Source organism: Mesitornis unicolor, unplaced genomic scaffold (assembly GCF_000695765.1).
Source record: "Mesitornis unicolor isolate BGI_N332 unplaced genomic scaffold, ASM69576v1 scaffold14366, whole genome shotgun sequence".
Lineage (NCBI taxonomy): Eukaryota > Metazoa > Chordata > Aves > Mesitornithiformes > Mesitornithidae > Mesitornis > Mesitornis unicolor.
Window position 1 is genome coordinate 41,864 of NW_010193182.1, and position 24,834 is coordinate 66,697.

General features: G+C 46.0%; 1 protein-coding gene across 1 annotated transcript in view; it reads left to right on the forward strand.

The window, feature by feature from the left end:
• Positions 1 to 16,035, forward strand: part of FAM132A (family with sequence similarity 132, member A) — an 18,947-nt gene extending 2,912 nt beyond the window's left edge. Inside the window, exons 2-8 of the mRNA XM_010187377.1 lie at positions 5,173 to 5,292; positions 6,032 to 6,143; positions 6,396 to 6,577; positions 11,059 to 11,167; positions 11,392 to 11,482; positions 14,984 to 15,062; positions 15,741 to 16,035. Coding sequence (XP_010185679.1) covers positions 5,173 to 5,292; positions 6,032 to 6,143; positions 6,396 to 6,577; positions 11,059 to 11,167; positions 11,392 to 11,482; positions 14,984 to 15,062; positions 15,741 to 15,839 — 792 coding nt within the window. The 3' untranslated portion in view covers positions 15,840 to 16,035. The remainder of the gene's footprint in view (positions 1 to 5,172; positions 5,293 to 6,031; positions 6,144 to 6,395; positions 6,578 to 11,058; positions 11,168 to 11,391; positions 11,483 to 14,983; positions 15,063 to 15,740) is intronic.
• Positions 16,036 to 24,834: the final 8,799 nt, after the last annotated feature.

The window sequence follows — 24,834 nt, forward strand, 5'->3', positions numbered from 1 at the left end:
TAAATTATCCAGTGGTTATATAGAGTTGGCACTGATCAGGAGTTACCATTTGATACCTGAGTAGAGGGAATAAAGATGGAGTAAGAGACTTATTGCCCAGTGTAAAGACAAGACCCAGTGGTGCAAGTTGAAATACAGGAAATTCTACTAAAACATGAGGGGAAAAAAAGCTTCTTTACTTGTAAGGATGGCCAAACACTGGAAAAGGCTGGACAGAGAGGCTGTGGAGTCTCCATCCTTGCAACCTCTCTGCATTACTTCTTTGGAGCCTTTTGCTTTCAGTTTAAAACAGCAAAAGCTCATTAGTAAAGCACGTCGTCCTACATCAGATGTGCTTTTGTGCGCTAGATGCGTTGTGCTACACCTGTTCTATTGGTGCTGTTCATTCCTTACCTTTCTGAGGCCTCCCTAAAGCCAGGACCCTGCTGGTGCAGCTGGGGTGGCACTGGTTAACACTGCAGTACAGCTGAACCAGCAACAAACATCCCGTTGTTTTCTCGCCCAGAGTAGCTCTTGCTCACATGAACCGTTCCTTTAATTAAATTAATTATGGGTGTGACCACTGAAGGCAGTTTGTGTTTAAGAGGAGGGAAGAACCTTTTTTGAGATAGCCGTTGAGAGGAGTTAAGTGTAATTTTTCAATCACAAAACATAGTGGGAATTTAGGTGGGAATTCCATTTCAGATTTGGCTGAGATACCCAACCTAACACTTCTGCTCTAGGGGAAATTCCTGAGAGATCTGTTGAAAACCACAAGTGGTCAGGACCTTGGTTTTCCATCTCATTAATAACCAAGAGTGTGTATAACCATAAGGTATTAGCAGCTGACATAGGATTTGTCATGCTAACAAAAAGAAAAGGCTGTTACTTTTTAACCTGTTCCAAGGAAAATACGCTACTAAAATAAATAATTTGCTCCTAATTTCATAATGACAATACTCTTGCTGTGTAAATCACCTATACCAACAGAAATTAGTGGATTAAGATAATTGAAATGCTTAGTCAGGTCCGTTTTGTGTCTGGCAACTGCTTAACTGTTAAGCAAAGAATTCTGAAATGTAATTGCATCACAGATGGACAAATACATAGAAAACTGAGCAAAACTTTACAGGGCAGTAAGTCCAGCCATGAAGACTGTGGACTGGAATGGCTGTGTGTATGTTCTTGGACATCTATGGCTAAACTGCTTGTGTCCACCTCACTTTGTTTCTTAGCAGAGATGCAGACTGGATCCCAGCATCCTTGGATGTCAGGGAAGTTCAGATGCAGTTCAGAGATGTCTCAGGATCCCACCTCTGCTACCTGACGGTAGATTGCTGCTGCTGGTTTCTTCAGTGCTGGCTGAGTCTTGGCTGGAGCCTCTGTGTGTGCCTGTGGGCAGTGCGTGCTTTTCTGGGAGCCAGAGCCATCAGAAACCGCAGGTCCTGCTTGTGTACAGCAGCCTAAATTACAGCTCAACTTGTCCTTTATTGTGAGGGGAGTGAGGGGCAGAGCGGGCTGAGTTCTCATCAGTGTCACAAACTGGTTCTGAAGCAATCGGTGCCATTGAATTCAGATTCCAAAGTAATGTTAAAAGACCTGATTGAAAGTTCATTGTAAACGGCTGGCAGGGCTTCTGTTGATTTTGGAGGTACTATGTCAAGAGTTAGCCTGATTGCAGGATGATATGAGGACTCCTCCTGACTCCTGTAGGTTGGATTTGCTCCGTAAGCAGCACCCCAGGAGGGACGAGTCCCCTTTGCTGGGATTCCAGGGCTGCTCTCGCTCCTGACTGATACCTGAGTTGGCTGCAAGGTCTCCCTGGCTGCTGGAGGCTGCTGCTGCCAAGAAAAATAGAGGCTTGCATGCTTATTGCTGGGATTGCTCATGCATGCCATAGTAATTAAATAATAATACCACAAGGATGGAACATTCATTTTAACTGTCAATCATCCTTGTGCTGGAGAAACTGGGGAGTGCCATGACTGTCTTGTAGAGGGATTTGTAATTTAAGCAAACCACTGGAGAGGTATGGGATTTTTTAATTCTTTTTTTAAAAAAAAACAACAAAACTTCAGGAGTTTTTCATTTCTTTTCCTGGGATGTGCCACCTGGATTTCTTTTTTTTTTGCTCCCCGACAAGATGTCTGCTCTGGCCTGTTTCTTCACAGCTGGAGCTCCAGAAAGTCTGAGGACATCTGTTTGTCTTCACAGTTAATGGTCAGAATCTGCCCACGGTCGCTGGCTTCTGCTTCTAGCTGGCCTGTTTCCTCGTTTTTACAGTGGAGGGGAGTTTGTGCCTGCCTTGCAGCCTGGTGGAAGCCAGGAATATTTGCATAGTAGTCTCTTCCACATCTGCAGCAAATGCTGCATCCCAGTCCCTAAGACCTTGGTCTGGTGTTTGCTGTGTTCTGCAGACTGCACTTCTGAGCTCCTGCCACATGAACCAGCCCTTTCTGAAGGATGAACTGCTTTTATTTTCCTTTTCTCTGCAACCCAGCTGTTCCTGTGCTGGCTTCTGTTACAGCACTGAGGGAATACTCCATCCTGCCTGAGTTGGGTGCTTTTATTAATAAGTTGCTTCCTTCTGTTTCGTGCACTGCCCTGCAGCTTTACCACAGACCTGGCAGTCCCAGTCACTGGGACAAAGAGGCATCTGCTTCCTTTAGGCAAAGCACAGGTAAGCTTTTACCTGCTTTACATTTAGGAGCTTTGTAAACTTAAAATTAGTGCTATTTAGCTGAAACCAGGACGCTCATAAACGTGGTCCTCTGCAGGCGTGACCTCGTGTGCGGTGATGCTGCACCCATCCGTTTTTGGATGAAGTCGGGTAAGAAAGAACTAGATTCTCCCACCAGAAACAATTAAACTCTGATAAAGATATTACGTGCTTGTTGCAGAAATAATCTGCACCTTTTTGCTGTTCTAAGGACATGATGAACATTTGTCTCTGGCCTTGATGTTTCCATGTTACGATAGATGGAGAGGGTTGCACCAGAGGACCTTCTTGGCCTGTCTTTGACTTTTTTTTCTTATGTTTCGCAAAAATCTGCAGTCAAGTGATCTGTGGGAAGATGATAATGTTTGAGGGAGGTGACTAATCTCACAATACCTGGGATTTCCTATGGTGTTCCTTTTCTGTTACTTTCCAGTGGAGTTTTGGAAAGCTATGCAAGTCCTGGGTGCGGTAAGCTAAAAAGGCAACTAATAATTTAGCTAAAACAACCTCCTAGAACCCCTTGACTAAACACTCAATTTCTGGCTGACTGTAAATGTGGTTATAAACATAAAAAGCCTGCTCAGGACCGATTTTGGTACAGAAATAATGAACTAGGTTATGAGTAGCAGGTCTCGCTCTTGTTTGGGATAGATGCTAAATCTGAGTGTCGAGGGAAGTGTGCATAACCATAACTCTGGCTCTGATTAGTTACAGTAGAATGCATGAACGATACGGCGAAATGTCTTGGGATATCCTTGCTTTGGCTTAAAGCACAGGCGCCAGCTCCTCTGCAGCCATCTATCTGGAGGGGAGGATAAGTGGCCTGCTTGAACAAAGCAATTCAGTAGGAGTAGATCTTTCCATGGGTTGTGTCCGAGCAGTAAATCACCTGAGATTATTTGCTGAGCAGAGAAGATAGAGTTGGCTTCACGGAGTTTGAGCTGTGTGTTTAACAAACAGCCTTGCTCAGCTCACAACGCAGCTCATTTCTGGGGAGCTGCTCCTGGTCTGCTGCTTCGTACATCATCTGTTGACCCAAGCTGTTCGAAATAAATGGTTGTGATCCCATCAGCTCAGAAATCTATGGACAAGTGCTGCCTTCTACACCCTTGTCCCTGGGTGCATGACGGAGAGAGAGCTTTCCAGGCTCTGCATCAGCCCAGAAGCACCAGCGTTCCTGGTAACCTCAAGCTGGAACTCCAGCAGACTTAGAAGATTTAATTTTGAATCCATTTTTTGTGGAGTTTTCATAGCAGATCACACAGACTGTCTGGTCTTTTCCCCTCAAAATGGGCTTGCCCTGATATTTCTACCTAAAATTTGCAATCCTCTGTCCAACTCCTGTTGCTCTTCGACAGTGACCTATACTGGAGTTATTGGGAGCTCAGCTTTACCTACTTTCTAAAGGTTAATTGTTTTCTACACGCTTCTGCAGACTGATGAAAGGGAATCTATGATTATAAGTGGTACTGGATATGTTATAAAGCTCAGCATGGTTCTCAGTGCTTTAGGGAGCCAAATAAGACAGGTAATGAGCAATTGGAGATGTTTTTGCTAACTTGGCTGCCTTGGAAGCACCTTGCAAGGTCGCTGTTACTGTTGAGGCCACTGAAGGTAGAGCTGCAGTGCCTGAGCTGGGGCAGAACTGTCTCATAGGAGCTTCATAGCCAGGGGCAAACACTTCTAGATGTGAAAAGTGTTCATTGCAGTTTTTCCTCTCTAACTTTTTCATTAATGGCTCTGAATATTTAAGCGTGGTTCGTGAAACCTGGGGAGGGCTTGTGCTATTTGATCACTTCTGCTTGTCTCTGGGAGGTGAGTAATGGGAACGAGGGAGTCCAATAGGAAATGGACCCAAATTCATAAAGACAGATCCTCTCTTCTGTCCAGACTTCCTTTAGAAGGGATCCAGATCTATGCATTGCAATGTCAAAGCTTCTCTAGATCATTCCTCTATGGCTATGATATACTTACAGAACATAGGAGAGAGCTAGGTAGGTGGTTTGCCAATGGACACTTTTTTTCTGGCATCAGACATGGACTTCGTTTTTCATTGTGCATTGGTTGTCCTTTTCTTTTTCCCTTTGTGCACATTTGTCACTCTACAGCCTGTGATTTGAAAGTTACGGAGCATTTCAAGGTTTTCTGTATGTTTTAATCTCCCTGTATTGCTTGATTAATCCAGCTGATAAATATCAGATGCCAGTGGTGAACAATCTCTGGCATCTGATGGGTTTTCTGTGGCATGTATTAGGACTGACAGAGGGCTGAGAGTCTCAGCAGCTTGGGAAAGGTCTCTGAGGTTTGTACTGATTTCTTAAGCAAAGTGAGCTGGGAAGCCCTGCAGGTGATAGCACATTAGGGTAGGAGAAGGCATCTTGATGTTTTAAGGGCAGCATCTTTTGGGACATTTCTGCTGGCAGGCTTAGTCTGTAACTTAAGTGCCATCAGCCTTTGTTCTTGTGTCTCTTTAGATCCTAGAGTCTCCAGATCCTCGAATCACAGATCCGCGGCGGACCTGGATCTCGTTTGTTCACCGCCCGGACGATGGCAATACCTCTAAAAGGAAATGCAAAGGCAAAGACAAGAAATTAGTAGGTTATTGCTAGATTGCCTTCAGCTAATAAATGTGTGCTGTGGCTTCCCTTCCTACTTGCTGATGCACAAGGTGGTTTGTGTGCCTCAGCTTTTGCCCTCCCGCCCCAGAGCGTGCCGCATTTTCATTTGTTTGTGCTTTATTTCTCAAAGTCTTTTGGAGAAGTTTGGGGACAGTAAGTGCTATATGCTTTGTAAGATAAGGTATGTGAACTCCACTGCCAACGCTTTTTGTTCAAACCAGCTGTTTCTTGGGCTTTTTTGGTTTTTTTTTGACTGCTCAGTAGAAATCAAGTCATCATTTTTTTCCACTAGATCCAAGTATCTCAAAGGATATATTAATCAAGGTGTGGACAAGTCGTTTATTTCAAATTAATGAATTACTGATCATCTACTGAGTGATGCTTGATCACGTGTGCGCTTTTAGCCTGCCGCTTAGGCAATCTTGTATGCTTTTAATGGTTTCATTCTATTCCTCAGTGAGCTGATAGGCAGGAGTGCTTCCATGCAGATTTACTGCAGTTTAGCTGAGGAAACAGGAACTCCCTGGGAACAATATACATCAAAATAGCATTGCTAACACTGGGGCTTGTTCATGCTACCAGATAAAGTTCTAATGTGCGTGTGGCTAATTCGATAGCCCTGTAAAACTGGCTCATGGCTGAGAAAGTTTTCAGTTTGTCAGTCCAATTGCCTGGTTCTAATTCACATGTTTTTTTCCTTTGGTTACTTCCTTAGCGTGGCCTTGTTGGCCCCCCAGGACCTCCTGGCCCCCAGGGGCCTCCAGGAGCACCTGGTGCTGAAGTCACCCGGGAAGTCCTTCTGCAGGAGTTTAAGGAGATACTAAAAGGTAAAGACTGGGAGAGCTTTGTGCTTTTGTGATCTGCTCCGTTTGGTGAGCACCATGGCAAATAAAGAACTGGCTTTGCGAATGGTGACCTTAAAGCATTCCCCTGTTTGGCAATCAAAAATTTGAAAAAAGGTTTCCCCAGTGCTGCTTAGTTCGAGTTGAGGGCAGAAGTCCAATTGCACAACTCATGGCTTCATAGACCAGGCTCTTAAACTAATCCTTGTTTTTCTTATGCTTTTATTTTCTCCTCAGAAGCCATTGAGCGCCGAGCATCCCTGGCTATCTCAGCCCACCCTAGCCAGCTGCCTCCACTGCTGCTCTCCTTGGAGGAGGTCTCACCCCACCGGCGTGTAGAGGAGGCTTTCCACTGCAAGCTAAAAGGACAGGTCGTCGTAGACAAGAAGACCCTGGTTGAGCTTCAGAACTTCCAGTCGGTGAGAAGGGATTACAGACTGAACCTGTGCAACTCCACCGCAGCCATTGGGCGTAGATCAGCTGTAGTTCCTCAGGCTGCAAAGCTGACGGGTGGCTCTGTAGCCTTTTCTGTGATTGATTTTGCTGATGATTTCAGCACTGAAGCTCAACTGCAGTAAGATGGACATTTAGCTCCGAGTCCTCTCCTTCCTGACAAACCCAAGGGGCAGACTTCTTTCCTCTCTTGCAGCCAGATGAATTTCATTACAGTTCTGACTGAAGTTGTAACAGGTCTGTGCAAGAGAGGGCTGTCTCACAGGTCCAAACAACAGTCAGTCTTTTTATTTCAGTTAATGATGGAGAAAGACTTGTCCATGTTTGGCATTAGTCTGAAGGATCTGTTTGTTTTTATAGTGCACACCCTGCTTAATTCCAAAGTAACCTTCATATGTAGGAAAATGTCAGAGGCAGACAGGAGCCATTGGTTATAGATTTGTAAGCCAAATAAGAGGCATCATTTTGTTAGATGGGCCAGTCCTGATGCTCAAACTCTTTACATAATGTTTTATAGAAAGCTAATAAATGTTACTCTCTAATTGAATTATAGTCATGCTATAATGGCAAGCACACCGTTGGGGATGCTGTAGGTCATTACAGGCATGGTTTCAAGCAAGCTGTTGAATGTGTTATTAAAATTTCTACTAACCATTTCTGAAGCAGTTGCAAATAGGATCTGAATTAGAAGGATAAATGTTAGACAACATAATAACTATAAACAAATAGTTACTTGGTAATTGAGGAGACGTTTTAATAGACTTTGGAGTCTCGGAGACTGTCTAATAGCACAAGGCCTTCAGATACGTGGTTGTTTTGGTGATGTGACAAGAGTGTGAACAGGGAATGTGGCTTTCCATAGCAGGGTTTGCTAACACTGTCCCTGTAGTATGGTGCAGAGCTTTTTTCCTAGCTGCATTGAGTCCCATTTCTGAAGGATCCCATCCTTTGAAGTAGTTTCTCCTTTCCTATGGAGTAGTTTTACTGCTAGGACTCCTCACAGCTGCAGGACTAGAGGCAGCGGTTATGATCTAAGTAGGGTGCTTTCCTGGATCTTTCCCAAATACACTTGTGGAAGCCTGGTTTGACAGCACTGTGGGTGCTGGCACAGAGGCAAGATTGTACTTGAAGTGTGGGCAGGGCCAGAGAGATCTGCTGCCTCATTAATTAGGAGGGAAAATGTGAATAAAGACATCTCGGCAATCGGTGCGTAGGCTGATGCTTCCCATGCTTTGTTATCATATGCCTAGCGTCTTTCTAATTGCTTCTGGCCCTGAAGCTGATGTGGGAGGGCTGGCAGGCCTCTGGATGCCAGCCTTTCATTTCAGCTTTGGGACAAGAAGTGTCTGGTTTTAGCTTGTGCTCTGATATAGGGGAATTTAGCAGGGAGGGAGGCAGTGGATGCTCCTGTGAAGATGAAAACATTGTCTTTAAACAGTCCAAGAGAGAGAGCGAGTGAAAATTCCCCTCGCTCCCTTCTGTCAGTTTAACAGTGTGAAGCAGCCAACAGTTTGATACTTTGCGGTGAGATAATAGGGATTGACTCTAATTCCTGGATTTGGACCTTGCCCAAAGCATTTTGAGATAGTGGAAAGAACCTGCACTGAGAAACGGCCTATTACTTCTGTACACTGTCAGTTGAGTCACTCTGAGTGTTGAGGGAGCAGGATGGTCTTCTCATCCTTCCATACTAATTTTCTCCAAGAACATCCCCTCCCTCTCTTCCTCTTAGTCTCACAATTTCCTTGGTATCAGGAATGAAGCATGTGAAACTCCTTTCCCCACACCTCTGCCTCCCGTATCTCACGCTTTGAGGGTTCTAACGATTGCCTCTTGCGAAAGCTTTCAGAAAGGTACTTTACACAGCAAGAACTGGAGTAACTGCAGCCTCTGACAGGCCATGGAAGTGGGGTTTCTCTGGGGCCCAGGAACATCGCCGGAGTCAGATCATTTACAGCTAAGGTGGCGCATGTGCTTTTCGTGCTGAAAGAGCCCAGAAGGGGTCCTGGTGTCTCTAATGCCCTGAGGTCTACCTTTGGCAGTTGACTTTTATTGCTGCTTCAGGAGATTGATGCATCCCCCGTGCGTTGTGGTTGCTGTGCTGGTTATCCTTCTCTTTAGTAACAGATAAACCAACGTATTGCTTTCCACAGCGTTTATTAGTGGAAAGCCAAACTCCTGTTCACATCTCGGTTCTCTGTGCATGGTTCCTGTTTCCCACCTGGGAGTAAACTATGAGTGTATGACAGAGATGTGGAGATAGGAGATGAACTGAGGAAGAGAAGCTGACCTTGTTTTGCACAGAATGGTTGGACACCAACTCATTTGTTTGCTTTTGGTTTGCTAACTGCAATAGCCGTGTGCAAGCAGTTGGTTTCTCAGAGAGAAAGCCCTGCAGTGATTGCAGCAGCTAGGTGAGTGTGAGGCAGCAAATGCAGCAGGGAGCTCTAATTGGCATGGGGTTTAATGGAATATTTTGCCCAGTGAACCTCTCCCTGCATTGTCTATTTCTATGAGCAAAAGAATAACAAAGCCACAGAGGGCATGAAGAAACAGGAACGTTTTATCAGTGATAATTTACTGGTGCCTAAAATTGCCTTCCATGCTCAGTTAGTGGTTTTGGAATTACGTTGCTGATTCTGCTAATAGCTGTAACAAGAAAGGAATGAATTAACTACGCAGCACGGTTTTGCACATACAGGGCTTGGATCTGCTCTTTCAGTGAGGTAAAGAAAAAAATGGCATTACCAAAAATGATGGCGTAGTGATAGCATAAGAACAGAACCAAGCTCATTCCGTAGTCGTCGTCGTTAGCTGGCTGTTGTATTGTCTGTGTGTGTCTATGTAAAGAAAATAGAGCTCCTTTTGAGTGGCACACAGCAGTGCACGTTGGTAAATGTAGAGACTTAGAAACCATTGTGTGAAATGTGGTTGTTCTGCAGTTTATAATAATGTGTTCCCATATATATTTTATATATATGTATATGTATATATATACACATACACACACACACACACACACACGTGATCTTATGAGAAATGCCACTGCTGTTGCACTTGGATGTATTTTCACCACCATATGGATAAGTAAAACATCACTAGTAAAGGTCTGTGACATTTCAGACTACAGCTACAGGTATTGGTAAATAAGGGCTGGGAATTACCCTTTTGTGAGCCTTGTCTGGGATTTGCTGAATAAGGCAGGTTAGTCATTTCACTCCTGTGGCGTAGTAACTCTACACAAACACCACCAGACCCAAATATTTGCAGCCTTGCTTCCTTTCAAAGAGAAAGGTAAATAAATGATTCGTACCCTGCACTGTGCAAGCTGGCCATTTCTGGCTGTGATGAACCAGAATGGAGAGGCAATTAAGTTCCTCTTGGTGCCTGAACAAAGCTGTTGCACTGCCGCTTTGTTTTAGTGTAATAGCACCCGTGGCAACACTGCTATGAATTCATTCACCATGTCTCAGACCCCTTTCGCCATCTAATATCAGAAAGCATACTCAGAAGTCAAGTTGTTGGATTGCTCAGCTATGCATCTGTGCATGTTTTAGGGACGTAGCACGTGTGCGCCTTGACAGAGTCAGATCTGAACAGATCTTCTGTGCCATGAGACCAACATGGGGCAAATCTCCCGGGCCGGCGTTCACGGGGATGCGTTCACGTTGCGCAGAATGCCCTTGCGGTGGAAGCAGAGGCTGAGTAATGTGCTTTCCTGGCCCATCGAAGCAGCTCCTGCTTCTCCCCGGCTCCAGCCAAATTTGTATCGGGCAGGCCAAAACAAACAATAAACATTTCTCGCAGAGTTTATTTTAGTCTGAGTCAGATAATCTGCTGCGAGTTTGACTTAAGACTGCTTCCATGCCGTGAGGAGAAGCTGCGTGCTGTATTTTACTGGGTTTTGGCCTATTCTGTAGCATCCAAGGCTGCAGCAAAATGAAACTAAATATGGAATCTATAGGAACCCAAGCAGTTGTTCCTAAACAGTATCAAAACCACCTGGCTTAAACCTGAAGTGGGTAGGAAACCTCTGAGTGTTTGCTCTGTACTTCTATCACAGAATGAGTGTATAGGATTCCAGGATTTTAAGCCTGGAGGCACTGCTTGGCCCCATCTGTGACATTTCTGGGAGTAGTAGGGACCTCTTGACTCAAATAATGGGAGATGTTGTGTATCAGAACATCAGTGGAGGCTACAGGCCATGAGGACCAGCAGAGCATAGGGATGCAGTAAGCACAGATGAGTCAAGATGAGTTACAAGAGTTGGGCAGTAAGGAAAAAGGGCACCTTCCTGCATCAGAGCCCCCCTGGAGGGTGTGTTTTGAGACCCTGCAGATATTTTCAGCTTTGTTCTGATGCGTGTGAGGTTGTTCTTTGTCCTGGGAAGAGGTAAATGTTGAAAGCACTGGGGACTTGTTCAGGGTCTGCTTTTCTCACCTTGCAGCCTCTGGCCAAAGGAGCTTTTCTCCGCGGGACAGGATTAAATCTGGCAACAGGACGTTTCACAGCACCTGTGTCTGGCATCTACCAGTTCTCAGCCAATGTCCACATCGGTGAGTGTTCACAGAAGCCTTTTCTGTACTGCTTGAGAGCTGCTCCATGCAAACCAAACAAATCAATGCTCCTTACGGAGGATGAGCTTAGGCACCAAATATGTTCACGTGCAGAAGTTATTGCTTCCGTAAGAGACTTTTTAGGTGATGTAGGACTGCATCAAGGCAGCTTTGACTGTGTTTTGCTGTGAAAGTGCTTATATTTCTCCCGCTGCTTTCCTCAGACCACAGTGAGTTGAAGAGTAAAGTCCAACTCCGAGCCAGAGATAACGTCCGGGTGTTGATCTGCATCGAATCTCTGTGCCATCGATACACGTGAGTTACTGCAATGCTGTCTTGGCAATTATTTTTCTCAGTGTTTCAATGAACTGTGAAAATCAAGTTCACCAGCAGTGAATTTTACATGGTAAATACTTGTAGAACTTTTCTGAAGAGTGATCCCATCTCACCCTTAGGTTTTATGTGCTTTTTTAATTCTGATTTTTAACCTTTTCAGTGCTAATTACTCTAAATAGCTAAATATTTTGAGATAATTGGGAATGAAGTCAGCTGAAACAGGACGTAGCTAAAGGTGCTGAATGTGCAGCTATCATCGTAAACATAGAATGAAAGCAACACTTTGTGTCCCAGGGGTTGTTAGCTCAGTTTTTAGACTTTCAGCTGCATCCTGAATGGATCCCAGCATCTCCCTCGTGTTGCCATGGAGTTGTTGGAGCCAGCTTGCTCAGGAGGAGTTTGGTGAGCTTTGCTTGGAGGCAGGGGCTGGGAAGACCCTGAAATGCACCCAGCAGAGGGCAATGCTGCTTGCACACAGTGGCCACAGCCTCTGCTTGCAGCTTGGCCCTTGTCACAGGAGTTAAAACGCCTGTACAGGGCTGTGCAGATCTGCTCTGCCCTGCGCACAGCTCTTCCAGTGCAGCTGTAGCAACACCCTTGCAATAGCACCACTGAAATATATCCATAAAACGACTCCACAGGTGCAACTTGAAACCCACAAAACCATAAATTTGCTGCTGGACTGGCTGCTTCAGCCCTCACCTTCCCTGCTCCATGAGTCAGAGCGCTGCAAATAGGGCTGACCTCTCCACAGGCATTTCAATTTAGAGGCTTTATTGGCGGGGGAATTTGACATGAAGCCTCACGTAATAAATAAACCTCTCTTAGGTTTCTTTGGCCTGTGGAAAAGACTTGATGAGTATCTGAGTACCCTTTATAACTAGGGTGAGAGGGGGCTGTGCGCCCGCTGACCTGGTGGGAAGTTAAGGAGCTTGCTGACTGGAGCAACTGGCCCCTCCTTGGCCTTTTGGGCTGTTTTATAGCAGTCCTTTATGATTGCAGCACTTAAAGTAAGGCAGTGACAGACTGGCTGCAGTCCCAGTGTCTGCAGAAGAAGTGGAGTGGGGGGTAACTTCTTGCCCCTTGAAGGGACGCTTTATGTTCTGGTAAGCTGCAGAACTTATGGGGCATTTAATTTCTGGCACTGGTGAGGATTCCTTTAGATCATGCTAAGAATGGACCTCAGCCTGATCTTGAAATATGGGGTGATTTTGGGACAGCCCATGCCTTTAGTCACAGGGGTAGAACAGGTATGAGTAGGGCAGAATGTTACTGTCCTTTATATGAGTAGCTCTCACAAATCTTTGCACAGATTCCTATTCCTGTCTTTACTCTGCATAGCAAAGACCAGCCAGATCTGAGCAATCGGGTTTTTTTCTTTCTTCACCGTTGGTGCTTTTTTCTTTTCACCTACAACAATCTCTTATCTTAGCAATTTCATCAAGAACAGGACTCGTGCCCCTAGCCCTTGGGTTCCCCGTGAACAGAGACTGCAAGCTCCACAGAAATCTTCTTCTCCGTGCTTTTGGGATGTGGAAGTATAATCCCAGTTGGGATGTGGAAGGATGTTCCCAGTTGGTGGTGTTGACCTGATGCTATTTCACTCAAGATTTGAGTGAATGAGTGGGTGAGATTTATGAAGCCACCTAAGATAGTTCAATCCTGCAGACCTCCAAGAGTGAAAAGCTCTTCTCCCATCCACTCTGCACTGTCTTCAGTTACAGAATCATACAGCAAATCTAAATTCCATTTAAACCATTTTGCAGAATAAATGAAAGTGGCAGTGGTGAGTTTTTCTTCCTTATGACTCCACAAGCTCCCAACGGATTTGATTTAAGGCATCTGGGAGAAAACAAGGACAGTGACGATCTGTGTCTCGTTCTCTCCTTTGCTGTTGGTTCAGTCAACCTTACAGTAATATTCCTAAAGAATGGATGTCAGACTCTGATTGCTTTCACCATGACTTTACTCTTGCCTCCTTGTTCTGGTAAATACAAGCACAAGAGTTATCTGAAAAGGAATCTTCCCTGTGGGCTATGGAAACTAGTGCACCTTCCTCACTGCAGGTCTGTTTTAGCTGAAAGCTCCTGGAAAACTGTTCTGGTTCTGGCTGGGCTGTGGGAACAGCCTCTGTGTGACATGCAGCCCAGGCAGGTTTATTGGGATGTTTTGAGATTAACTTGCCATCTGAAGAATTTATAGCTACAAAGCACAGTAACAGTAAAAATGGGGGTTTTTTTCTTGACCCAGATATTAATCATTTAGATAAAGCTCTCAGATGTCTGACTTGGAGTTTTCATCAGTTGTCCAGGGATGCAATTTATGGTTGGGTGTCCTGCAAGGCTGTCTTGAGTGAGTTGGACAGGACCAGCACTGACTCTTGAGACATCTCATGTGAAGGGTGAAAGCATGACTGGTCTGTGGCATGGAGGGAAGATGGGTGGAGGGATGGGAACCTGCCTGGACAGACCTTCTGCTGGCACAGGCTGAGCTGCTAGCCGTGCTTGTGGAATTTCCTGGGGATGTCAACGTACACAGACGTTCATTTTAGGGAGCTGCACGAGCCCCGAGGCCTTTCGGCTGAGAGAGATGGAAACTCAGAGGCGAGGAGACAGTCGGAGTAGAAGAGATTAATGGTGGGAAGTTCCCACCCACGTTAGGCTTTTGGCAGGATATGACACACAGACTGAGCTCCTCAATCAAGGTGGTGCCAAGTGGCTTGCTCTTTCTGGGCCAAATTGCCCCTACCTTGCATGCATATTATTTCCTTGCAAGGGGGCTGGAAGCAGCACGTTTGCACTTGCTGGGTTTCGTCACCAGCACTTCATGGAAAAAAAAATGGGAGGAAAGGGGCTGGTTTACTTGGGAAAACAACGAGATCTGCTCCCACTGGCTAGGCAGGTTTCAGAGGAACCAGCCAGGTATGGAGCGCTGGGCTTTTGTGTTGCTTTGGACCTGAGCTTCCATGGGCTGCTCTGGTTGGTGGTGTTTCAGGTGCCTCCTTCCACCCTGAATCCTGTACAAGGGATGCTACAGAGAGCAGCTGCCCTACATCTTGCTACTGGAAGGGATATAACGTGGCTATTAAAACATGGTGTCAGAAAGGAAAAGTGCTTGATGAGTGATCTGCAGCTCTCCCTTGAATTTTAACCGAAGCACAATTTGGTTTTTTTTGGCTAATAGATGACCCTTGATCCAAATGGTCTCCCAGAACAGCTTTCAGCTGCAGGACATATTCTTTTGTGCACAGGCTGACTACATATATGTGGTGAAATAGGCCGTTCATACCTTGAAAATTAACAAACTGTTATTGGCAGAACGTATCTAGCTCCCTCTTTGCAGAATAACAAGGATATATGTGTGGATGAGGTTCTGCTGTTCTCTTTTCCAGGCAGCTGATTACTACTGTAGCTGGGGCTTGCTGTTCCACATACAACTGTTGTGTCGCCTTAGGTGTTCAACCTGTTTATTTTTCTTTAGGTCTTTGGAAGTCATCGCTGGTCTGGAAAGCAACAGCAAAATCTTCACTGTCTATGTACATGGCTTACTGCAGCTGCAGGTAAGCCTGGGCAGACTGGGGATCACTGCGAGTTTGCTTGGCAGGATGTGGAGTTATGTACTTGGCAAGGCTGAATTCTCACCAGGAGGTGGGAGAGTTTTTATTAACCTTCTTTCTAAGGTTAATGAAGTTAAATGCCTTACCTGGGGTGACTAGAGGGAGTCTGGGGCAGGAACTGGAACAAAAGCCAGACTTGTGTTATACCTTCTCACCTTAAGCCACAGAAGTAACCCTTCCCTCTAAGAAATTACATAAATATTTTTAATATTATATTCATTTATCTATTTAATATATTTACTGATGATTTAATATTTTTAATATTTATGTAAATAAATATTTTTCTTTCTCAGATCTCACCACATGTTGTCGAGGTGGCAATTATATTTCTTATTTCATCTGAAAGCACACTTGACTACTCACCCAAAGAGATGCTAGTGCAGTAAGGATCTAGTTAAGTAATAAACCTACAACACAGTTTTGCTGCAGAAAGTTTCTTCCACCAAGCCAGTAAAGATGTTTGGTCAGATCCTGTTCCCAGGAGCCACAGAAAAGGGCAGGAGGCTTAGCTCACGGTAGTGAATTATGTGCTTAGCTCACGGTAGTGAAATGCTGTTTTTCCTCCTTTTACACTGTGGTGAAGTGTCAGCTCTTGTCCTCTCGCTCCTGTTCTCTCTGCAGGCTGGCCAGTACACCTCCATATTTGTGGACAACAGCGCTGGAGCTCCCATCACCATCCAGAACGGGTCAGACTTCATGGGCATGTTGATGGGCGCGTAACATCACCTGCAGCAGGGAAGGGTACGAATTGGAGCCTTGCGGTGTATATTTGACTGAGGAAACCTTCACTTGGACTCTTGGTCTCTTCCTGTACCTGTTGGCATCTTCTTAAACCAGCACAGAGCCTTTCCTTTCAGAGATACTTCAGCTTGCTTGCAGAGGCCAATGCTTTTCAAGGTCCACACCGATTCATTCATTATAAACTATGTACTTCTATAATTCCGAAACAAACTCTGTAATATTTAATTTGTGCTTCACCAGATGCTCACTGAACCATACCCTGAGATTTGGAATTTGTTACATTATAACTTTATTTCACAATAGCACTTGTAATCGGCGTGTCTTTTGGGATTGACTGGGGGGTGTTTGGGTTTGTAAATGAAGGATTGAGAGGGGGAAATAAAGTAGTGACTGTATTCTATGTGCTTTTGAGGAAGGAGACAAGGATTTGCCAGCAAGACTGCTTTGTTCATACAATTGTAAATGGCACAGGCTCTCTCACATCCAGAATTGGATTTATTTGACAAGAAGCACGTTGAATTCTCAGACATTGCCTGCTTCACAGAGGGGAATCCAAGGTCTGAACTCTTTAATTGTGGTTCTTTATATCTAAGTATTTCCTTGATCTTATTTATGAAGATAATACCTTGCTACCTGTGCAGTTTTGTTCTTTATGAAAAGGTGAGGCCCGTGGCACCAGTTCGAGCATGAACTCCCTTACTTTTGTTCTTATGTTTTACTAAGAGATACGTGTGGCTTTGGCCGGCATCGCATAACCAGCATCCTCTCAGGCGCCGTGTAATCATTTGTAAACGCCTCAAATGCAGTGCACTGGCTGTCAAAAGCCTGGCAAAGACAGCGAGGGGAGCAGCCTCAGATCAGATACATTGCCTATTTGATGCTTGTTGGACTGCAGTGAAATAATGAAGGAAAACGCGGGGCCAGCCTTACTTCTTTCAAGTAGCCAGGGTCACAGGGAGTCTGTGTGTTGGAGGTTGAAAGTGCTGTCAAAGCCCTCCCCATCCAGTAAACCTCTACTGGATTTCTCCAAATCTGTTTGCAAATGGTAAGCGTGTGTGAGATTGAGCCCCCGGAGCAGCTTTGCATATCACCCTGGGCTATCATCTCATTTGAACAAAGTAAAAGGGTGCTGACATTTCACGGGGTTAACGTGTTACCCAAGATGTGGTAACGTCCTGGTGATGAAACAAAAACCACGCTCACTTAATGAACCTCTGTAGCTTTCCCTTTCAGCAGACACCTGGCCCTTTGATTGGTGGAAATAGTTGTAGAACAGTGTCACAAATGGATGGCAGCAAGGCCCAGAATAGAGTGCAGATACTTGTTCTTCTTGAATGTTTGCAGCGAATGGAAGATACCTCTTGAATAGGGCTGCAATTTGTTAACCGACCACGCTGTCTTTGTGCAATGAAAGCAAAGGTTGCTAGGGACAGCAGAAGAAAACGCCATCCATTGCTGGGTGTGTTGTTGAGGTTGATCATTATCTATCAATATCTATCAATATATATTTCTACAAGCTCCAGTAACGCTGCTGCTGAGGTTGGTGGTATGCAAAGACGTCTTCTTTCAAGAGCTGTGGAAAAATCTGCTGTAAACCAGGCATGGCTGAAACTTATTTCCATTATAAATTCCTAGAGACGGATCTTGAAGGGAGGCCTAAATGGTATTTTTTCCTTTGTGAAGAACACATTGAAGTGATAGGTATTGGAGGAGAGGGTACAGGGAATTATCCGTTAATGCTGTAACACAAGTAAACACAGGTACATCCCACTATCCAGTCAGTGAATGCAGCTTTAACTGGTCCTGTGTGACTGCCTAAAACACAGCAGCTATCAACATTTACAGAATCCCAGACCGTTAGGGATTGGAAGGGACCTCAAAAGCTCACCCAGTCCAATCCCCCTGCCGGAGCAGGAACACCCAGATGAGGTTACACAGGAAGGCGTCCAGGCGGGTTTTGAATGTCTGCAGAGAAGGAGACTCCACAGCCTCTCTGGGCAGCCTGGGCCAGGGCTCTGTCACCCTCACTGAGAAGAAGTTTCTTCTCCAATTGAAGTGGAACCTCCTGTGTTCCAGTTTGTGTCCATTACCCCTTGTCCTATCATTGTTTGTCACCGAGAAGAGCCTGGCTCCATCCTCGTGACACTCACCCTTTAAATATTTATAACCATGAATGAGGTCTCCCCTCAGTCTCCTCTTCTGCAAACTAAAGAGCCCCAGCTCCCTCAGCCGCTCCTCAGAAGGGAGATGCTCCACTCCCTTGATCATCTTTGTAGCCCTACGCTGGACTCTCTCCAGCAGTTCCTGTCCTTCTTGAACTGAGAGGCCCAGAACTGGACACAATATACAAGATGCAGTCTCACCAGGGCAGAGTAGAGGGGCAGGAGAACCTCTCAGCCCTACAACCACCCCCCTCCTGATACACCCCAGGATGGCGTTGGCCTTCTTGGCCACAAGGGCACAGTGCTGGCTCATGGTCATCCTGCTGGCCACCAGGACCCCCAGGTCCTTTCCCCTACACTGCTCTCCAACAGGTCATTCCCCAATTTATACTGGAACTGGAAGAATTAATTACATATTAATTCTTGCTCCATGATACATGCCAGGATTCCTATGGACTTTGTTGTAGTACACTTTGGGGGGAAAAAGCAATTTTAAGCATGAGCTGGGAGCTCTGCTGGCAGAGGGATGTCCCTAGCGATTGAGAGGCACAGCAAGTAGCATCAGCAGTCATTTCTGGAGCTTCAGAAAGTGTAAAACACAGGAATATCACCACTCTCCACTGGTACAGGTTGGTGTTTACACTGGGTTTTGATGGAGTAAGTGTAGTCAGGGCAAGTGGCCGGTATCCCAGCACTACACTGTGCTTTGAACTGTGTGAATATTTGGGATAAATTGGGCTGTTTCATGCATGACTTACAGCAACAGAATCAAAGTGTTGTGACATTGGGCTTATGCTGTCATATCTGTAGGGGTTTTTTTTAAAACCAAGTCTCACTGTTCTTGGTAAATCAGAGTTCAAGTGTTTCTTTTGTTGTAGAACTAAAACTGTTTGTCAGACTTTTGGGGATTTGTGACTTTATTTTCCCCCCTTTCTTTGCTTTTATACCCCTTACCTCTTTTTTATGTAAGGAGTGCTCTCCTCACAACCGTTTACCCAATGCACTACAAATTTGGGGTTTTTTGGAGGAGTCTTTTAGCTCTGAATGCTACCACGAGGTTGTCCAGCAGAAAGATGGGGCAGGATGGGTCCAAACAGAGCCTGGGCCTCCAGCGTGGAGCTGCAGACGAACAAAACTCGTGACTGGTGTGGGCGCCAGCCGCTTGGCTGGGCTGGGACAAATGCTCTGCAAGGCTCCCCTGCTGCTTGGAGATTAATGGGCTGCGAAGTGAAGTTTCAATGCTCCTCTGTAGTCGTAAAATTTATAGTCCAAGGGAACTGAAGAGCTCCGAAGGGCTGGGTTCGGTGTGGAGGAGTTGTTTATAACAAAATAAAACCCACGGTTTAATGGCCAAGTGTGTTAATCCTACCCAGTGGCAGTGGCTATTTGTGGCATGCAAGGGAAGATGTCTAAAAGAGGCACAAATTAAATGGCTTTTTGTTTTTCCTGGATCCTTCCAGCATGATCTGTGTGAGCTGAGGCAGGGGCCTATGAAGCACTTCACTGTTGAGGTCCTAGCAGAACAGGAACCACAAACGGTTGCTGCGTTTCTTTGTGATTTCTAAGAAGCTGAGGGGTTCAGGGAAAGCAGAGGTGAGGAAAAACACCTCTCTTCTTACTGGAACAAGTTTCTTACCCTCATCTTTGAGTTCTTCACAGAAGTTTCAAGCATTAATAACTTGTACTTGAAGTCTAAACCTTGTCCAGACGCTATATACTACTTCAAGAACACCGTCATAAGGGTTATCGTGACACCCTGCAAGGATCAGGTAATATTTACTAAAACTTTGCTGCCTTCGCCGTGCCCGTGCTCACTCCCCTTCCTCCCAGCCCCTTCCCCTGCAAAGGCCTCGCTCCATCTTTGCAGGATCCACGGGTGGCTTTTTGCTGCGCAAACAGCTCGGATTCAGCCAAAACTAATGCAAATCGGGATGGTTTTGTTGGCATTAATGCTCTGTGCAGCTCCCTCTCAAATGGAGGAGATGTGTTCCCTATGCAGGGGTTTGAGATCTCTCTCATTCATTTTTCCTCACTGAAAGCTGCTTGCTCCCGAGATAGTGACACCGAATTTGATGTTCCAGTCCTGTATGACTCCCCGAGCTCAATATTCTCATTGCTACATTTCCCTGCTGCACTGCAAGCAAACTGCTTTGCTGCTTGGCTTATATTTCTGTTTATGCTTATAAACCAAACCATCTTAGGATAAGCATTGATGGCTAATTTAAATACCTATAAAAGTGATTATCTTCACACTTAATTCCTTATTCTAAACAGTATCAGCTTCAGGCTGAAGTTATTTGCTTAGCAAGATGGTAAATGCCATAGCCTCATGCTTCCAAAAGGTGCCTCTGCCCTTGTCTCAAAGGTCTAGGCTAGGTAGAGTTGCTAGCAGGATTTTTAGCTCCTTCTGTAGAATCCTAGAATTGCTTGGGTTGGAAAAGAGCTTTAAGATCACCGAGGCCAAGCATTAACCAACTCCACCACTAAACCTCAAGGACACATCTTACCATCTTTAAATCCCTCCAGGGATGGGGACTCCACCGCTTCCCTGGGCAGCCCCTTCCAGTGCCTGAAAACCCCTTCAGTGAAGAACTTGTTCCTAATACCCAATCTAAACCTGCCCTGGCACAACTTGAGGCCATGTCCTCTTGTCCTATCGCTTGTCCTGTCACAGCCCCAAGTGCAGGACCCGACACTGAGCCTCGAACCTCCTCCAATTGCCCGAGGCCCTAGAGCCTGGGTTAGCCCTGGAGTCCAGGTCCAGAGGCTGGGTTTTGGGGCTGGTTGGTTGTGGAGCGAGGGTGGTGCTGGAGCAGTTGGTTCTAGAGCAGAAACCATTGCTGGATTTCACAGGGAAGTGGTTCTAGACAACCAGGTTCTGGAGCACATTTTCTAGGTAGCTTTGGTCTAGAGCAGGTTCTAGGTCACAGCTCTTCTAGATCGTGTTCTGGGTTGCTGTGGTTCTAGATAACAGGGTCCTACAGCAAGTTCTAGGTCATGTTCTGGGTTGCTGTGGTTCTAGGTCGCTTGGTTCCAGAGCAGGTTCTAGATCAAGTTCTAGGTCACTTGTTGGTTCTAGATCGCCTGTTCTAGGTCACCTGGTGGTTCTAGATCAGGTTGGGTTCTCAGGTCAGGGGGCTCTCCTGGTTTTTCCCCTCACAAGCATTTCTGGTACTTGCTGATGTTAGCAGCCTTGCTGGGCTTTTTCTTTCTTTAGTTTTTTTTCCTCTTCTCTGTGTTTTTTCTCTTCTCTGTGGCTCCGTTTCCCCTCAGAGCTCTAGCAATGAGGAGCAGACGATCCCTACGTTGGATCTGCCTCGTCATGGGTGCGTGGGGCAAGGATCCCCCTGGTCTGATCCCCAAGCAGTGCGGTGTTTTCTGACTTGACTGATCAGCTCAGGCTGGGATCAATGAAGACTGAAAGGCCCTGACATGAGGGACTCAGGTGTCCTGAATTTCCTGCAGAGGCTCAGTATTCCCCTAATAAATAACCAGTGATGAAGGACGTTCCTAACAGTGCTGATGAGCAGGTCCTGGATCCCTGTGGAGGGGAGGAGTTGCATCTGCAGGTTACTCAGGTAATTTTACTGTTTGTTTCAGGTGAAAAGCAATGTTTCTTACCACTTGGATGACCTCTATCTCAAGGTTTAGCAAGTGTATAGTGATTTTTTTTCTTCCTTTGTGGCAAACAGTTCTGATTTAAAATAGCCTCTGGGTTTCCAGGTGGTCCTGAGAGCACACAGGTAAGGCATTAAGACTTGGAAATGCCTCCTTCCTTATGGCTTTTTGGGAAGTTAGAGGAGTCTAGGAAAGCTGTTAGACGGTGCTTTACGATCTCTTATCCTTAACAGTGGAAATGTTTTAGCTTCCTTTATCCCAAAACACAAGATGGGAAAGGTGGATGGCCAAATTCAAGCAACAATCTTGTATCTTTATTGCTGCAGTTATAATTTTCCCGAATAACTGACCCAGCTCTGAATGTAACTTCAGCTCAGGTTGGGGCCAGTTTTGTCACATCTTGCAGGGGTTTGGTGCGCAGGGACCAAACGTGTGTCCTTTTATCACGTCCTACATTAAATCCCAAACCTGAACCCCAGTGCTGAGGCACCTGAGCTGAGTTTGCTGGGTTCTGCTCCCTCTGGTGACCGCATGGGGTGCAGAGAAACCCTCCTGTCGGGTTTTGGGTGCCTGTAACTGGAGAGAGCTGCGTCCCTGCTTGTTTCACGATGTCCCCACGAGGGAAATGTTTTCTCTACCATTAGGACTTTTGAGAAATACTTGACATACTCTAATGGAAAAACAAGAAAGAAACCCAGCATTGCAGGGAGAGCAGCATTTTGTGTTTCTGTAAAACGTTCCTGCAGGTTTTGTGCATTTTCAGGTCCGGATCTTACCTCTCATCTGAGGCACTTGCTCCTCTGTTAGCTCAGCTTTGTGCTTCGGTGCATTGCTGCAGCTTGCTTGGGGTTTTTTTTTGGCAAAGGAAGCGTTGTGTTTGCTGTTTGCTTGGCGCAAACACTTACATGTTTGTGTTTTCCCTGGTTTCGGTGTTTGTTTCTCTTTCTGCTGGCTGTTTGCTCGCCCTCTGGCTGTGGTTTGCAGAGCACTGGAGGAGCAGGAAGAGCCGCAGCCGTGGAGCCTCCTTGGGAGAGCCCTGGTGGATGGGGTGGAGATGTAATTTGGAGAAGAGTTTTGTTGTCTTGCTCTGTTTGATGCTCCCCTTCACCATAGGCTTTGTTTTCCTCGGAGAGGTGCTAAGGATGGGGCTGATGTGGGGAGTGGGATCAGTGCTGGGTCAATGGGGGGCAGAAAACCAAAGTGCTCAGAATTTGGGGTAGGAAAGGAGCGATGCTGGGTGTTGCTGTGTCTCAGGCTGGTTTGTGACTGCCCACCTTTCCTAGTCCTTTTCTGTAGGCAAAATGCAGGGGATCTCTTAACTGAGGTGCTGGGACTGGGAGCATCCCTCCTTTTGGCTTCCTGGTTCAGTTTAAAGATAGGTGCAAAGTTCTTGGCAGTACCAGCTGCAATCCGGATTAGCTGGGATGCTGGTGTAGACGGGAAACCAAGTTTCAGTAGCTGGGAGAACACTCTTCAGTGTAGCTGTAGTTGCAGGAAGAAAAAAAAGGCTTCAAGGACAGTTTTCAGGCACTTTAAATGATCTCGGCTATCTCAGGTGTTGCCTTGGACAGAGCACTCAGTGTTTGCTCCATGTGTGCGTTACATTTGGACTCAAATAAAACGTCACAGGACTGAAGTTGGGGTTTTGTTTTTGTTTTGTTTTTGCTGAAAGTGAAGCTCTCGGGGCTGTTGCAATGATCAAACCTGCTCCTTCCCAGCAAAGGGTGCCGGGAGCTGCCAGTAATCTATAAACCAGGAGTGACGGGCAGTCTGGGGAAGTGAGCTCCAACGGCACAAATATCTCCAACCAGGTTCGGGTTTTTAAAGTTTTACGAAGTGATGGAGATTCTGGGGATGTTTTGACAAAGAGGCCGGGCAGGGAGGAGCAGGGCAGCTCCCGCAGTCGTTGCCCTGAGGCTTGGATGGTGGTCAGAGCTACACAGCCTGCTGTGTACCTGCCTATGGGAGCAGATATGGAAAACCTGGCTCCTGTTCCCAGCTCCCCCATTGACCCTGGGCACGTTCCCTCATTCCTTGTCCCATCCAGTTTGGAAGGGTCTCTGATGGGTTATGGTGGGCAGGGTTTTGGGCTCGCACAGGTCAATGGGTGCTTGGGTTGTGCAGCTCTTTTTGGTTGATCTTTGGGATCACTTGGTCTCCTTGTTGACCAGCAAGAATATAGCTTTTGTGAGGGGTGCAGTGCTTTACAGGCATTAATATCTCCTGCTAACGCTGCTGCAAGTTGAGAGCATTGATTTCCTCCTGCTGCTGAGGAGGATGGGGTATTAAATTAATCCAGGGCTTCTGCTTGCACTGACGGATCCTATCAAGAGCCATCGGTGTTCCTGAAACATCCTGATGGAAATTGCATGGAAACCCTGGAAGTGGGGGGATTTTCCTCTTTGAAACCTTTCTGGGTCGCCCCCCTGTGTTGTGCTGCTGCTTTTCATTGCTCTGCAGTGGGAGGTGAGGAAATGCTGACCCCAGAAAATGATATTTCCAGTTTCGACCGCAGGCAGGAGCTTCTGGAAATGTCATCGCTTTGCAGGTCCCAGTCTCGCTGTGCTGTTTTCTGTGGTTTGGAAAGATCCATGCATTGGTTAGATCTTCACCTGGGCTAAAGCAGTGAAATTTGGGGGCCATGCAGAAGTTCTGGTTCCTACAGCAGTCGATGCCCAAACACTTCCTGGTCGCTTGTTGCTGGTTCCTGACTTGGTCTTACATTGAACTGCAGGGAAAACGAAGCTGGAATTTCAGACTTCTGCCTCTTTGATCTCGTTCTCACTCTCTCGTGTTGCTGTGATTAATGACAGAGTATTTTAAAAATGCTGCGGTGCCTGACTAATGCAATGTGGGGGGTGTGCAGCGCTCCTTATTTCCTCCCATTGCAGTGACTGGAGAAAAGTTGATTTTCCACTTCAGTTTGTCAGAGCCTGGGGCAAGGAGGGAGTTAATATTCTCTGCTGCCTGAAGAGTAACTTCTTTTTTTATCAATTAACTGCGTATCTTTTCCTGGTCGGAGAGAGAAACTGAAGTATGTGTGACATCCAGATTCTGCACATAAAAATCCCATGTTGTAATGGTGAAGTGTATCTGGTTACCTGTCTGGAGGCTATTCCCGTGCGGGTTAGCAAGTGCCTCCGTGTCCCTGCACATCCTGTGACGCTGTGGCTGCCGCGCGTGCTCTGACAGGC